The 16433-nt window shown below is 38.9% G+C and overlaps 1 protein-coding gene across 10 annotated transcripts in view; it reads right to left on the bottom strand.

Moving 5' to 3' along the window:
* Positions 1–16433, bottom strand: part of SVIL (supervillin) — a 104565-nt gene that overhangs the window by 7712 nt on the left and 80420 nt on the right. For all 10 annotated transcript variants that reach the window (XM_032706188.1, XM_032706214.1, XM_032706172.1 and 7 more), the window contains 16 exons: positions 14923–15073; positions 12224–12301; positions 12055–12141; positions 10819–10996; positions 10412–10584; positions 9009–9164; positions 8118–8254; positions 7477–7624; positions 7216–7361; positions 6204–6379; positions 5959–6103; positions 5291–5567; positions 3480–3631; positions 2200–2305; positions 1195–1402; positions 288–421 (listed from right to left, as the gene is read on the bottom strand). In XM_032706188.1, the coding sequence (XP_032562079.1) occupies positions 288–421; positions 1195–1402; positions 2200–2305; positions 3480–3631; positions 5291–5567; positions 5959–6103; positions 6204–6379; positions 7216–7361; positions 7477–7624; positions 8118–8254; positions 9009–9164; positions 10412–10584; positions 10819–10996; positions 12055–12141; positions 12224–12301; positions 14923–15073 (2452 nt within the window). The remainder of the gene's footprint in view (positions 1–287; positions 422–1194; positions 1403–2199; positions 2306–3479; positions 3632–5290; positions 5568–5958; positions 6104–6203; positions 6380–7215; positions 7362–7476; positions 7625–8117; positions 8255–9008; positions 9165–10411; positions 10585–10818; positions 10997–12054; positions 12142–12223; positions 12302–14922; positions 15074–16433) is intronic.

The raw sequence follows: 16433 nt of genomic DNA, 5'->3' as shown, positions 1-16433 counted from the left end.
ATCCCTTCAGAAGAGAAGCAAAAGGTACTGGTAACGGTGTTAACTCTTGCTCTGAGCTGCCTGAATACAGATGGCAGCAGAAGCGGGGAGAACAAAATGAAACACTTGGTTTTCCAGCACTTTCATTCTAGAAAAGTATGACTTAACTCAGTAAATTTTTGGAAGCATCTCTCTGAAGGGATCATCTCAACTATCAAGAAGTTCTTCAAAAACTTTACATTAAATGTTACAATACCATAGACCAGTAAAGTAAAATGTGAGTGCCAAATCCAGGAAGGCAGATCTACCTTGCAACATGCAATCATAGGCCTTTCGATCTCTCCTTCCTAACGCGTCCCAGAATCCCAAGGGCTCTGACCCTTCATCACATTCATGAATTGTCACCTTGCTGCTGCTGTGCAGCCCTGCCTCCAGCGGGCATCTACAAAACAAAGAGAGAGAGAGTGAATCCAGTGTTCCTGCTCCAAACACAGCTAACACAAACCTGTTGGCCATTTGCATTATTAGAACCCAAAAGTACCCTCATGTCAACACAAGCGCTTTGAAAAATTATCAAAAAACAAGATAGGGAATTTCAACAACCATTCTCATACCATTTCTAATCCTATTCCCAGAGTGGAGGAGATGCTCACGTGAGCTCTCAAGTAGGGATTTTCACTGCCTGCTTTTGTAACTGCTGATGTCCTCCTTGCATACTTTCCCAAAATAATTTCCTCATCCTTATTCACAAGACTAGATTCTAATCCTCTTATCAACTGTAATTTAATTTGGTATTCAGATATTGAGCCCTCCAAATAGAAAGTGTCTGGGTTTTTTTGCAACTGTAATTAGTACAGTAGGAAGAATGTGGATGCCCCATTCCTGAAAGTGTTCAAGGTGCTTTGAGCAACCTGGTCTAATGGAAGGTGTCTCTCCTGGCAAGGGGGTTGGAACTAAATGATCTTGAAGGTCCCTTCCAATTCAAACCATTCTATGAGTCTATTAATAAAAGCATTCGACCTTCAGTGAAAGTGATTACAGAACATGTATTTTCTCCCCTCTACCAAACCAGCTTGTCCTCCTCACCAAGCATGCACATGTTGCATTTGTACTCAGAAGACAGATTTATTTATTTCAAATTTTCTTTGAGTCAGACTATTTTAAGTAAATTGATAGCCTATATAACCATCTCCAAAATATAGGTCAGACACTCACTGTTCTTTTATTTTATTGGCTGCTGTTCTTCCTACATCCTTGGTGTGAGATTGAGCTTTGCAGCCATGCCACAGGTAGATAAGAGCTTTATTTATATTGAGGACAATCATGGATGTCCGGGAACGCAGGCTGCTGCAGTGACATGCTACTTCAAGTAAGTTTCCTTCATTGGGAACTTCTCCTCGCACGCAATATAGCCTCCAGTCACCTGGAGCAGACAGGAACAGTGCAGCAGTATTACACAGTCACATGGCATTGAAAATTCAAACCCTCTCCTCTGGAACAGCTGTTCTCACACTGGATGAATTTCACCTGTTGCATTACCTACATGGTCACAGAACAAACTAGCTAAGCACCAGGTTTGGCTAACACTACTTGAGAAACCCCAGTACAGAAAAGATGCCTGCTGAAACCTTGCTACAAGAGTACAAGTAATGAGGGCTGAAGAGCTTAACAGAGCAATACAGTCAAGTTCTGCTGTTTCATAAGGGGGGAAAGGGAAGACAAATACAGTATTCCTATCAGCTTCTCTTCCCCTCTGCACCTTAGGCACAGAAGGTCACATCCAGGTGCAAACGGGAACATGTCCAAGCTACACTTGCATTGAAATTCTCCTACCTCAACTATAGCATTCAAGGAATATGTTACAAAAAGGAGTGATTGGATAACAAAAGCTTAGAGCTTTCCTTGGAGCAGAAGAACTGCTCATAAAAACGCCTTTTTTTTTCCCCCGACTATGCAAAAAAGAATACATTTTAAAGCAAACAGGTACTTAGCTTAATTAGAGACCAACTAGAACAATTTACATGTGCACCAATACAATCTTTCTATGCTCAAAGAAGAAACAGACTACCTTGAAACAAAGCACTGCAAAGGTGTCTTAAGAGTTTCATGGCATTAATTTCCTCTTTCTACAGGGTACGGTAGTTGAGACTTTATTCAAAGCCCTCCACACTATCTAAAAAAGGATTTTGGGGCAGAAGCTCTTAACTAACAATAATTTACTTTGTGCATTTTCTTCTTCCTCTTCCCTTCTTCCAGCATGCACAATCATCCCTCCTTGGAAGCACTGCAGGAAGCATGGGGGTTCTTTCCCTTGAAGCACTTGTACCTGGAAATTGAAAGCACCACTTTTCATTAGAAAAATGAAGCAAGTATACAGACTCAGAAAAACTAGACTCTATGGATTACTAAAAATTATATAGTTATGACCATCCATGAAGATGGCTTTCCTTTTGCTTTAAAACTGCTGACTATTGTTTAAATTACCATATATCAGCATGCAATGGGTTTCATATGTGACCTGTATATTAAAAGAAACTTTTAGCTAGAATCCAACAATCAAGAGTTTCAGAGGATAAGGAATACCAAATAAACTTTGATTTAGATTGGTTTAGACTCCAACCATTATTTGAACTCTTTACAGAACTGGCCCACCTTCACTGATGTTCTTTGAAAGCATTATAGAGGTAACTGAGGAACTGAAATGGGTTCAAAATTTGCTGTAAAACTGGTTCCCGTGACAACTGCATGTTGTTATCTGCTCACTAAATGTTGTATTTGGAGTATGAAACTGACAATGGCAAATTGCTCAATCAGCTTTGTTGCAGAGACTCGCTCTTGAACAAGGGCATTTACATTTCTATTCTGTGAATTCCTGTCTTGCTGGTCATGTCTACACAGCTGTTAAAAAAAGTAATTACAGCATGATCAAGGTATAGGAACTAACTCTAAACCTTCCACCTCAGATGTGGTAATGGTGAAGCCACAGCAAAGCCCAAGGCTGCCTAAAGACAAAGAAAGCTAGCCTGTCCTCTTGGCTTCAAACTAGCTGCATCTGCATTTGTTAGAATCTAGGAAAAACAAGGCCATTTATGTCTAATTACAGAGTAAACAAATTAAAAATTTCAAATTTATTTTTTTGTCTTGGCCGGCAGGAAGTGCTTCTCCTCAGCACTAGAAAGACAGTTCTGTTATCTGAACATGTTCTTGAATTGAAGGCATGAATATGTGCTTCACATATTCCTGAAAGGAGAGAAGACCTCCTTCAGCCTTTCTCAGAAGTATAATCTTTAGAAGTGAGATTTGGGAATGACAATCCATAAAGGAGCTTACATGTCTCTGGCAGTTGGAGTAACGCCAAAAGTACTTCTGAGGTCTGACTATTTGTAATGGCAAGAACACCTTTACAGAAAGGAAGGACACCAAAAAAGACAATTCCCATTTACCATTAGTGGCTACCTGGGAAGGCAAATCTTACCAGGTCTGCCACTTAGAAAGCTCACCTGTGCTCCTCTCTCTTCATCGAGTTCCACTGTCATCAGTGCCGATGTTCCTTTTTCACTCACTGTGGAGTGCCTTCCTTGCCAAAAGAAATATACACATTTCTCTTTTCCAACAGCCCTTACTTGTTGCTCTCCTTTTTGTCTGCTTCCAACTGTGAAACAGAAAGCACATGCTGAAGAAAGTACGCTGGCTAAAGGTTTAAACAGCACATGGTTTAATCTCATCTGCCAGCTCAGCACTATCCCATCCAGAACAGGGAAGATAAAATGTCCAGTTGGAGGAACATTAAGCCTCCAAACCAGTGTGTCCCCATGCAGAGTTGGCATTGTCTCCTCAGGTGGATGTGAGCCCCCCAGGCAGAGAAGCCTGTGTTGGCAGGAGAAAGAGATGTAGAAAGATTGGTACTGTCTGGAGAAAAATAACTGACAGCACTTGAGCCAATTTGCATGTGAAATGGTATGTCCAGTTATGTTACCAGAAAAGTGCATTATGGCTCATTTTCCACATTACACACTGTTCCTTGGCAGCAGAGAAACAGCAACTTTTTTTTTTTTTTAAAGGATCGGTATTTAGTTATTATGATAAGCAAATAATGTTTACAGCAAATGAAGTTCAACAATACAACCAATAAGGAATATTTCACTCTTTCCAGTGAATAGGGAATAAACGGATATAACTAAACTAGAGCTTTAAGAAAAGCTAAGAGTTTTAAAACAGATTCTTAAAAAAATATTAAAACTTCTGCCTTGATTCCAGCAGTGCTGAGCAGCATCCAACTGAAACACTTAGGAGAAAGCATCCTGTTTTTTTCAAGTTGAGAATATTCAAACCAGTACTCACGTCTAAAATTTATGGTTTTCACTCCTATCTGTACATTCAGCTCATAAAAGTACTGCCTCCTACATAAAAATTTATTCTGTTTTGGAGTGATGGAATATGTTTTCATCCATTTGGATTAGAAGTCTGTTTACAGTTCAGTATTAGTGAACTTCTCCCAAGACTTACAAGCTTTCATGTTTTTCTTGGATTTGCCAGTATCTGAACTCAACGATCTTGACTAAGACCTACCTACGGTTTTTGGCTAAAAGCCTGAAGCTGTATAACTGCTACACTGCTTTCAATTGATTTTAATATACTTCTATTTCCAACAATCATTTTTAGACTACTTCTATTTAATTTACCACAAAAGCCATCTATTCTTAGTTTAGTGCCAGAAGGGCGAGTTCCAGCGGGCTTCCTGAGCTGACTGATTCTCAGCCTTTACCTGCTGCACTCAGGCTCTTTGTCAGAACACTGCTGAGCCTGAAACCCACAGCAAAAGGTTTCCAGCAACAGCAAGAGGGACAGCAAGGGCAATGGGTTGGCAAGGGCTTTTCCTGTCATTGTTACCTATCTCAATTATCCAGCAAAGGCGTTCCTTGTTACTAAGCCTACGTCTCTTGCAAGACATTCAGACCACTGTCATTAGTCCAGCTGCCTTGTTATTCCTGGTGTTAAGCTGTGGACACAATTCTGGCTTAATGAGCTGTCCTGTGAATGTGTACACCACCAACGTTGGGCAAAAGCAGAGATGGACAGCATTACATTTGATGTATGAAAAATAAATACTTTTTTTTCTATTGTTTTCTTTTAAACAAAATAAAATAAGAAGCTCTACTTCTTATGACCTAGGAAGGCTAAATTATCAGCCCCAACGTTTAAAACAGCCTCTTATCCAAAGAAGTCTAGGTCTGGATTTCACCACTAGGAGCAGCAGTTTTAGTTGCACTTCTCCATGTTTCAGCAGGATGAAATGCAATTGTTCACTAACCTGTAGTGCTCACCATGTACTTCCACTTCACTACATATGTGTCTCCCTCATGGAATTGCCCTATGCTTTGCTTAGGTAGTCTACTATAGTCGAATTCCAGAATGTGCCAGACATCCACAGATGCAGTGATAATTTCAAACTGCCTCCCATCTTCTCCTTCTACAAGTCCATAGCCCCGGCCAATATTCATTCCATCCAAGACAGTGCCTACAGTTGTTTGAGGCACAGCTACCATTAGCATGACATCATATGGTTTAGAGTCAGATCTGGTTTCTTCCTGTCAAAAAACACAGAGGAGAGATTTCTTTGAACATAGCTTTTTTTCTTCTTACCCCACCGTTCCAGTCAAACAGTTTGACTTCTGAATATTTCAGTACTGTAGTATCTTGTCATCTTTTGATGCCTTGTCAAAGCCACCTTGGCAGCATTCATTGAGCTGCCTGGCTCATATAGAATTAATTAAGTAATTATATATATATAAAAAATACTATATAAATAATAATATAAAGCAACTCTAGGGGTTCACTGTAGGAGGTGATGCTCTGACCCCTAGGTCAAAGCTCACAAGATAATAAATGTGCTCTGGATTCCTTGAGAACAAGCTTCCCTGGCTTCTATCCCAGCTAAGTCACCTAGTTTGAAATACCTAGCAAGTTTATTATATGCACCTTCTGGTGAAGGGATTCACTAGAATTCTTCTCATTGAGTTTCTTCAGTTCTGTCCAGTCAAGAAATTTTTCTTTGAACAGTATGGTCTCATTATGTTCTGTGAGTCTGCCAAACACAGCCCAGTCTGGGCGTCCTTGTCCCTTTCTGTACAAGGGAACAAAAGACATAGAATCAAATTAAACACTGTGAAAAAAGGACAAGAAAACTAGGTATCTGCAATGAGAATAAATTTAAGTTACAATACCTGGGTATAAGGGGATTGCATTCTCCTGGATCCAGAGGATTTATGTCACAATTGGAGTAGTCAAAGGTGCCGTTCCACAAGTGTTTTGCCAGCTGGAATGCCACTTTTCTCTGTGCTAAAGTAACTTCCTTTCCATGCCATACATATACTTCACTGCCAAAATCAAACACCAGCACCTAAAAGCAAACCAAACATAAAACACCAACAACCTACTATTAGGTTAGGTGATACCCTGATCCTCCAGTTTCCTTGTGCTGACCAGAAACTCCTCCAAATATGTGAGTTTCTGCAGCACACTAACAAGTAGCACTGCAATGCAAGTATGGACAGGGCAGTGGTCTGTACTGTGATGTCTAATTGCTGAGGATGATTGGAAGCAAGTATGGGGAATGCTGTGAGGTGTATCTTTAGGTGGCAGCTAAGTCACTAGCAGATTAGAGAGCTCTTATTGCTAAAAACCTGATTCCATTGCATGACTGATTGCTGTCCAGTTACAGCAGCTTTTCCTGACATTTTGACCTATGCCTTGTCCTGCAGCCAGGGAAGGCTGACAGAGCACAACATGGGTAACTGGCTCAGCAAACAGGCAGTGACTCAATACTTTCAAGAAAATGCATTGTGTCTTTAGTTTAGAAATCTGCTCTGATTCTGACTTAGATGGGTGAAATGGTTGTTTGAAAGGGAAAAGTCTGCTAAGGATAGAAATAAAAACAGGGGTTTATTTTGTTTTGTTTTTCTGAAGTGCTACTTCTTTTTGCACTTCATGATTCTGGAGTGAGCCACTGTTGACAAAAATGTTTACACCTCCTAAAACGGTATTTCACTTTAAAGATAACATGATCAAATTTCTTGAAACCTGTAGCACACTCTAGACAGCAAAGTGTTCAGAAGTCTTTCAGAAGTATGGAGGACCCAATTTTCAGTGATCCTCTCCATGAGCATTTGCAGTTACTGAAAGTCATTATCAGTTACATGTTCCTGCACTTAACAGGAGCAGTAAGTGGCACGATACCTCTTTTGGTTGTAGCAGGGTGCATTTTGGCACCTTTCCCCAGTAGTCATCCTCAGGAATGAGCTTATCTTCTACAAGGCGGTAAATGCAATTTGTTTCTATTATTGCAGCTTCATACATTTCATCTTCTTCAGGACTTCCAGCAGCTTAAGGAAAAGATTGTCAAAATAATAAAAGAATTAACATCTTTTACTAAACAGAACTGACTTGACTATTTTACTGTGATAGAACATCAGATATTGTAACTATAAGAATGCTTACACTGGTAATTTGTCTGTCCACCAAGGAGTTTCCAGAAGTCTTTGGCTGCATGGGTATGGGTATTTATTCCTTCTTCTATAGTTTGTATATAAGAAGCTCTACAGCCAAGTTCCCTCTTTGTCTGAATTAAGGTTGCAAGTTCTGAAGCCTAAGAGATTAACAGTTATCTGAAGAGGATTGCTTAAGTCTTTGGAATTCTCGTGCAGTACAAATGGGATATAATAGAGCAAATAACAGAAGAAATGGTTATCATTTGTTGCACTAAATAAACAGACACTGGAAAAAAAAGTTACAGAAATGCATTCATTCTTCCATTTACCTTAAAACAAGACCTGATCTCAATGAACATGGGAATAAAAAGGACATCCTGCAATTCAGACTATTTTTGTTTGAGTCCAAGTCTGTATCCTGAGGATATCCTCTTTTCTCTTGCAACTTCACAACCTACATGCTCCTACATCAGCTTTCATTCAGTCCATGGGCTAAAACATATTTTCAGGAATCTTGCATATCTACCTGTCATGGACTATTAGTTACATGCCACTTTTTGAGAGAACTGCCACCAAGGATCAATTTCAACAAAGAGACATATACTGCAACAGTTCTAAAAATAAATAATAACCCCCCCAAATAGTACTGACCTTTGCTTTTTCTATGACATTTGCAAACTCTCCTACCCATAAGAAACATAAATGTGGAGTTAACAACAGGAAACAGTCTCCGCTGTTCAGTGATGAGGCTCTAGGTTCAACTAATCTTGTTTGAACATGTCTTCTTCCTAAAGAGAAAATAAAGTTAATTTTATTCCTTCAACTACTACTATCAAGTGCCAAGATCTAATTTGTTTTCAATGAAATACAAACAACCCCAGCACATTTAGCAAAATATATGGAAACAGACTGTTAAAGAAGAATTAAAAGACTACTACTGTGAAAAAAGAGTTTACTCATAGAAAACAAAATAACTTGTCTCCTATCAACTAATATTTCTATTATTTCCTGTTCTTGATTTAACAACTCTGTGTCCTTCTGGAAAGAAATAAATTAAGTAAATGGCAGACAGCAGCAAAGTTCCAGAACACTTTACATTTGCTTAAGTGAAGCTATGACAGAGTATCCGTAGGCAGTAAACGGTGTTAGGAATTTTACTTTGCCAAAATAGTAGCTATTATTTCTGCAGAATCAGATACATTACTATGCACTGTAAGGGGAAGTGGAGCAAGAACACTGTCATGTCACTTCTGAGTTATACTGAGCACTGGAAGAATGGGACAGTTAAAAAATTTCCATAGGAGATGGCTAGAATTTCTGAAAGACTGTGTTTTCTCCCTGGAAGACACACACCAGTGGCACAATGCAAACTTATTTGTAAGGTTTAACTTTATTCACGTAGTTGTCACATATTCTTTTAAGTTTTGGACAGAAATCTTGAGCTGAAGATCTAGAGCAAGCTAAGCATCCAACTGTGGTAGCAACTCCCACATGTTACATTCAGTCTATTATTTATGGAAAGTAAAAGCAGTTCCAGCATACCTTTAATTTGCAGGAGCATTAGCTTCTTGTATGGCACAGCACTGTTGTTAGAGTTTTGCTCTGTTAGATTAACACTCCGGAGGCTAATGTTGCTGAAGTTCTCTTTGCTTGCCAGGCCAGCAAGTGCTACTTCTGAGAAATTTGAGTTTGTAGACACTTGTACATAAAAAGAAGTTGGAGGAAAGACACACACACAGAAAGGACAAAATTATATTAAAAAATTGTGTGTTGCATTAAGAAAATAATTTCTGCCCATTATTTCCAGCTTTTCGTCTTATCAATAGCAACAGCAAAACCAGGTTGAACTCAAGATTAACCACTAGCTCAAAAGGTTTATGGGTTTGGGATTACCTAAGTTTCTAGATATCATCCAAGAGTAAACTGTTGACATTGGAATTATGTTATTTGGCAGAAATACCAACTCTGTTAGGAAACATGTCTTACCCAATGTTTTGTGAAGTACTGTGTAGATCTTCAGTGCCTTATAAGTCATTAATAATAAAAGACAGCAGAGATTCAAGGCTAAGTAACTGCTATTCCCTTAAAATTTGGCTCAGACGGTGTGATGCAAGAGCCATTTGCAGTTCAAAGTCTTAGTCATGTTTTACTGTAAACGTAAAGCCCAAATTCTTGGCTACTTCTGCTTGTTGCTCAACCAAAGACAAAGCACTTCATGAATTTATAACACAGAGAAATGCTTCTCGTGAAATGGCAAGAAAGTATTACACACATAATTAGTGTTTTCATCAATACAGTCAATGTTTAAAGATGATCTTTCTTTATTCAAATGTAATAAGGAAAACTTGTACCCCAAATGATAAGAGTGGCTTGACAAACCTTTGAATAAATTTTACAATAATGTCTTTTGCTGTCTGCCTGGTTGTCAGGAGAAAGCAATGTCACAATTAAAACACAAAGCCCTGCCACAAAGCACTGATCCTCTATGGAAATGACTCTTTAGGAGTCAAGAAGGCTAATTCTAGTTTCTGAGAGAAAATTAGGACCCAAAATTGAGGCCAGTATACCTGAACAAAAGTTCATCTATTCTTGCCAGCTCTTGCCCCAGCATAACGTAACATTGGATCTGCTTTCCTTGATCTCCTGTCCTCACCCTGCAGGCACTGTGGCACAGTCTCTCTCTCTCTCTGCGCAAGGTGACTGTGCTAAAAATAAATAATTAAACCTACACACAGGAGGGGGTTGTAGGTAGCTTTCCCTGAGGAAGTTACACCCTTCTCTGCAGACCTCCTAGACAGTCTATATTCAACCTTATACTTCAATCAATTTATTGCCACTCAGAGAGTGGCATTCCTTCATTTCTGGCTTTTGTGTTGGGATATTTTGGTTCACTTTTAATTAAAATAGCAAAATGGTGTCTTGTACAGATCACCCTTCTAGCTTACTTTTTTCTACTTTCATTCTCTTTGACTCCATGAAGGCAACATTCAGTCTTTGTTCAGTGTATTCATGAAGAATATCTTGTCTTGCTGCCAGCATTTTCAGCGGGTTTCTTGAGGACTGGACTCTGCGTGTAGGCCTAACTGCACGTTTGTGCTCTGCTACAGAAGATATCAACCTGAAAAACAAGCAGTGTTTATAACCATCAGGTAATTTTTCTAGGGAGAATCACCTAATGACAAGAAATCAAGATCAGTTCCTCAATTCAGGCGGGAGGGTGATTTCAGAAATATGCAGAAGAAATGGCCATGCCCAGTACTAAGACACCTATCTACATGATGACTTAGAGCTGAACACTGAGCACTGGCCCTATGTCTGCATTCAAAACAATGGGGAAAAAAGTAGTTCTTACTTTGGTGCATAAGGATCAAAGATGGCATCAAAGTCCTCATCAAGGTCCAAAGGCACTGAGGAAGAAGGGAAATCCACATGGCGATAGAATTTGGAAAATGTTTCATCATCATCCAGCTTCATCACCTCTTTCACGGATCTTCCTGTAACTGTCAGCACTGTCTCTTGCATCCCAGCAACTGCAGGAAAGAAACACCTTCCCCAGTAATAATCATACTAGAGTTTCCAACTCTAGGAAAGGTAAACATACCTTGTTGGGTAGTTGTTGGAGTGGGGATTTTTTTGGAGGGGTGGTGGTGTTTTGGTTTTCGTTGTTTTTTTTTGTGTGTGTGTTTTGTTTTTTTTTTTAACTCATGGTAGAAAAGTGTTGGTAAAGAATGTCAAAACAGTGTAACTGCTACTCATATGCAATAATCATTATACAAAAATGCTTGGGAAATATGGCTAAATGAAAAATTTGGGCACTATAAAAAATGAGTTGTTTTGGTAGGATGATATAAGCATTTTAAGTTCTTCTATATTCCATCTTGCGTCCAACCATATAATTCCTTCCTTTGAAAAGATCTACTAGAACTACAAGTGGAAAAGTCACTACTTCAGACTAGTGAATATGGCAGAGTCATTATTCTACACTAGTGCCTCCTCTGCTGAAATGTGAACACATTTGTTTATGGTATCTGACACATTACAAATTATAAAAGGTTTTTTGTCTTACAAATGGAGGACAGACATATGAAATAGAAACACTGGAGAACTCTAGACAGCTTCATAAATAGCAAACAACCTGTACCAGGAAGCTGAAGAACTGCTATAGAGAGTCAGTTTTCAAAAAAGCAGGAAGGTGAATGAATTGTGCTTGGAGCACAATTTGATTTTAATAACACTAAACTACATCTAAAGCTGTTTCACTATATGGCAATATGGTTCAGACTGGTTGTGTGGCTTTAAGAAATTTTGCTCTCAAGAAGGATGTGCACATCACGTGTAGAGAAATAAGAAAGTTATTTTGGCATTTGTGATTTACTCTATTGTACATTTGTAATACAATAGAGAAACGCTTTTCTTCTTAAAATTTAGTAAAGACTGAATCACAAAAATAAAGCAAGTGATCAGTAAGTGTGATCTGAAAAAAGAAATATTCAGTTTCTGTTACCAGATATTTTAACTAAGAGGTATGTTAATCCATTTACTGAAGTCAGAGAGTGGATACACTGCCACCTTTGGTAACTCTACCAACCTTTGTTATTCAGCCTTCCCAAGAACGACTCCAACTTGTCAAGCTTCATATCTGATTCCAATTGCATATCAGGTCTGGCTTCAATTTCTAAGCAAACCAGAAAGTAAAACCTGTTAATTGACAGAAAGTAAAAAAGCCTGGACTTATCTCAGCCATTTTTATTCCTTACCTTCCAAGGGCTTTGTAGACTTCTGCCGGTTACTGTAAGGGGATGCTACTGATGTTAGAGCACTTGGAGAAGCCAGGCCTGTGTAGGAACAGAGAACATAAGAAATGCAGTTGTGACTTCAGCCCATGTTCCCAGCAGTGATGACGGGGAAGCTATTTAGGGAAAGCAGATGAGCCTGGACACTTCCTATAGTCTGGAATATTTCCCCAGCCTCCCTAATCACTGTATTAGAGATGGCAGAGTGCACTGCCCTACCTGCTCCTTTAATCAACAGCAGCCTCAGAAACCACCCCATTCACAAGAACAAAGCTTCAATTCCAAGTGTCTGTAAGCAAGCTAACACAAAATACAAGCTTTCTCTTGAATACAGTAATTTTAACCTTTTCAAGATAGTAGCAGTTCACCTGGTCTACATTTTGGATTCCAGCTCTACCACAAGCCACATTTTAAAAACATGCAAGTGTTCTGAACAAAAAGATAGGGTTAGCAAGGAAACTACCAAAATCTTTTTTGGCACCTTCACCTCCACTGTGTCCTCACCACCTTTTTTAAATTCAAATGCATCCCTATTAATACTCGTGGCAGGACGCAGTTTTAAGAAAACATGGAAATGGAAGCAGAAATGAAAGTCAGAGTTCCCATCATATTAAGCACTACTCCCTCCTTTTGTTGCACTCTCCTCCACCCTTTTCAGTAAGTATCATAAAGCAATTCATCCTGGACCCAGTGGATAAAATAAGATGATTTTTGTTTAGTTCTTTTCATGTGAATCTACATCGCTGTAGTAATAGAAACGGCACTCTACGGGATTCATGGATTTTATTAGGTAGAAAACTATACCAAAGGAATGAATTGCATCTATTAACTCTTGTTGCCTAGACTTTCAGTAAATGGGGGAACAGACATTTACACCTTTCTCTAATATCTGTTTCCCACTTAGCTACAGCTTATTAATTACTGAGCCATGTAAGTTTAAGCCTTTAGTTATTTTGATCAGATTAAACCAATGTTGTGCTGGGACAACATATACTAACCATGTTTCCACTATCTTTACTGCAAGTCCTACTTGTCAAACAGCAAGATAGATTTAGAATATAACAGGGTAGCTTTTCCACAAGCAATTTTTCTCCCTTCTACCTAAGATTTTCAAAGTTCCAGCAGGTTTTAAGTCAATGGGTAAAGCCTCCATCAAGACATACTCGAGAGGACACAGCTCTTAAGCAGCTCTACCAGGACTTAATCCACAACACCACATGGAGAACTGCTTAGTAAAGGATGACCTTCCAATTAGGACTGAAAAATTTTCAGCCATAAGAAGCAATTAAAATACAGCATCTGTGCACATGCATATAATGAATATGTAATTTTGCATTTCTTTCTCATAGTCTCTTAAATTAAAAACTCATCATGATAATTTATTCTTTCAGGCTCTAAAAACAACACACTTGTAACTAAAATCCCACTTGGGGTACTTTTTTTAATGCCACTGTCATTGCGTTACTTTGCTTCCTCAAAGGAATGATCATAGCACCTAAAGAGACCCGTGCAAGGTAATTTTTTTCCCATTAAGAAGAACAATGCTATCACCTTCTATTCCTTTCCAAAGACCAATATATTTGGAAAAAAAAAAAAAAAATCCCAAAAAGCGAGTCTGTGGACAACTGAACAGTTTTTCTTGGTGACCCTCCAAAGTAGGTTACTCTTTACACACTGACCACTGGTGTTGCTAGCAGCAAAACAATGTAAGTAGCAGCTAAAAGATTTTACTAATAGATGTAATTCCTAATACCGTGTATTTGTTTATCTGCCAACAGAATGTGGCTTGGATTGCAAACAGTTACTCCTGTTGCAATATTGCCTTCGCTCTACAATGATTTTTTTTTTTGATGGTTGTCATTTAACTCAAGGTTTGTTGTTGTTGTGTTTAATAACCAAGCTCTTGTAACAAAACAAAATCTAGTATTCATTAAGCACAAGAGGTCAGTTTAAGTGCCTTCTTCCCAAACCTATCATTTTCCCAAGAGTACTGTGAGAACAGCTACATTTCTACCATGTGCAGCCTTCGGAGACTCCTGCCCAATTCAGAAGAATGATTAGGTCTTCAAAAAGTGACTGAATTCAACAGATTCAAAAAAAAGTCAACACTGCTCCCTTGCCATTTCTACTTCCTGGTTCTATGCAGAACCAGAGAATCTGTTCAGTGATTTCTTCAGCCAAACAGAGCACTTCAAGTTGTTGTACAAGACAGCATCCATAAAAATAACACTCGTTTGCTAAATATTCCCAGTGTTCCTAAGAGTGGGGGAAGTGCCAGCAATAGCAACAACTAGATTTCACAATTATTCTCTAGGCAGTGCAGCTGGGTTTTCAAAGGAAGGATAAATAAGAAAGAATAATCCAACTATGCCCTCTGGGTTGTATTAGAAGGAGAAACAAAACATATATCCCTGTTCAAGTGATAGACTTCCACCAGTCAGAGCCCCGTAATAACTGGATGGCAGTGTAACAGTGCAGAACAAAATAGATCAATATGAGGGCCACAAGAAACTAAAGTGAACAGCCTCATGACATGATATTCAGCTGAACAGTCCTCCTCTTGCTAAACACAGATACTGTTTCTGCATAGCTTTAGCTTGACTTTATTTTGACTAGACAGATAAGAGGTGTCTTATTTATACTGGGATCATTTCATCACTGACCTTTTTTTACCATTCGGCCAGCTACAGTGAACTGTGTGGAGTCATTGGCTGCTCCTTTACCCTTGGACTTCCAGGCTTCTTCTCGAGCTGTAATCAGGTGTTTCCTTTCCTCAATGGTCATTTGACTCTCCTGGTTATCTGCCATTCTTTGCTTTTTTGGGGAAAGAGAGAAACAGGTGTTTAAAAAAAAGATAAATAACCAGGATACAGCTAAAGACTGGCTGAACATTTCAACTGCCAGATGCAGAGGGAAGGAGAAAGAGAACAAGCTACTGAAGTCACAGACACAGCTTAGTGACCCTCAGATGCTTCACTGTCTTGCTGCCCCATCACAATGTGACTATGAGGTTTTGGTCTGTGCTCTTTGACCTTTTCTTGAAACTACCAGCCAGGGCAAATGGTCCCCCTCTAAGCAAAACAAACCATTCACTCTGCAAATGATATAATTTTTCAGACCTCGTTCTTTTGAAGCATGACTTGCTACACAAGTGAGATCACTAAACTGACATTGAGCAGATGTTTCTGAGTGTGCAAATCTGCAGGTGGCACAGGGAACAGCAAGGAAATGGTGCAACTTCAGTGCGTGATTCCTGAATCAGTCTCTTACAGTAACTCAATTCTCCTGGCAGGATTAGCAGCTTTATCTCTCCAGAGGCTGCTCACTTTAGTTCCTATGTCAGCTTGCTCTACTAAATATTTTTCCAATGACTGTGATCATCACCACCACCCTTTTTTTTTTTTTTTCAGGTGACCCTCAGCTTTCCTTGCTTGCTTTAGAGGTTATCAGCCAACAGCTTAAGTGATCAGAAGCAGAAGGTGAATTATCTTAGTGCCCTCCTAACCCAAAGGATTGAACTTACACACTCTGCTGTAGCTATGTCACGCCAAAGAAATATTACTTTAATGCACTTATCTTAAAAAAGTAGCAACATTTTAGGGATTATACTGCGTAGAAATCAGATGTAAAAGTATTTTTAGTGCAAGGGACTATCAATGCTAGAATTACTTTCAAATTGTATGTTATTCGTCATTTTTCTTCACAACCTTGCTGCTAGAATTGAAAAAAAAATTAAAATCTCAAGCTTTAACACACCTCTAACTCATGGAACCACAGAGGGAAGATGCAAAAGTATGCAAAAGCTTGTGAACATAAACATTCTTCTTCTTTCAAGACACAAGAAAGAGATATAAACCCACTTATTTTATATTTTCATAAAAATCAAACAGACTAACAGTCACTTTATATAAAAGCTATTGTGACTGCAGAGGACACACTAAAATAGAGATTTCATAGCTTTCAGCATTTACCAGGATCAGTAGCAATCAGCCAGAAGAGTGAAGACAAGCCAGAAAATAGCTTGTACAAGGACTAGGACCATGAGAGCCTCCACTCTTTCCCTCTAGTTCCATATATCTCTGCAGCCTCCTGCAGTAAAACTTCCTTGCAATTTATCAGGAAAGAGCGCTGGGCAGCCAGACAATATGACTGCAAGCCATGATAATCAAGATTA

The sequence above is a fragment of the Chiroxiphia lanceolata genome, chromosome 1 (genome assembly GCF_009829145.1).
Source record: "Chiroxiphia lanceolata isolate bChiLan1 chromosome 1, bChiLan1.pri, whole genome shotgun sequence".
NCBI lineage: Eukaryota > Metazoa > Chordata > Aves > Passeriformes > Pipridae > Chiroxiphia > Chiroxiphia lanceolata.
Note: the sequence above shows the minus strand (reverse complement) of the source record. Positions and strands in the feature narration are given on the sequence as shown.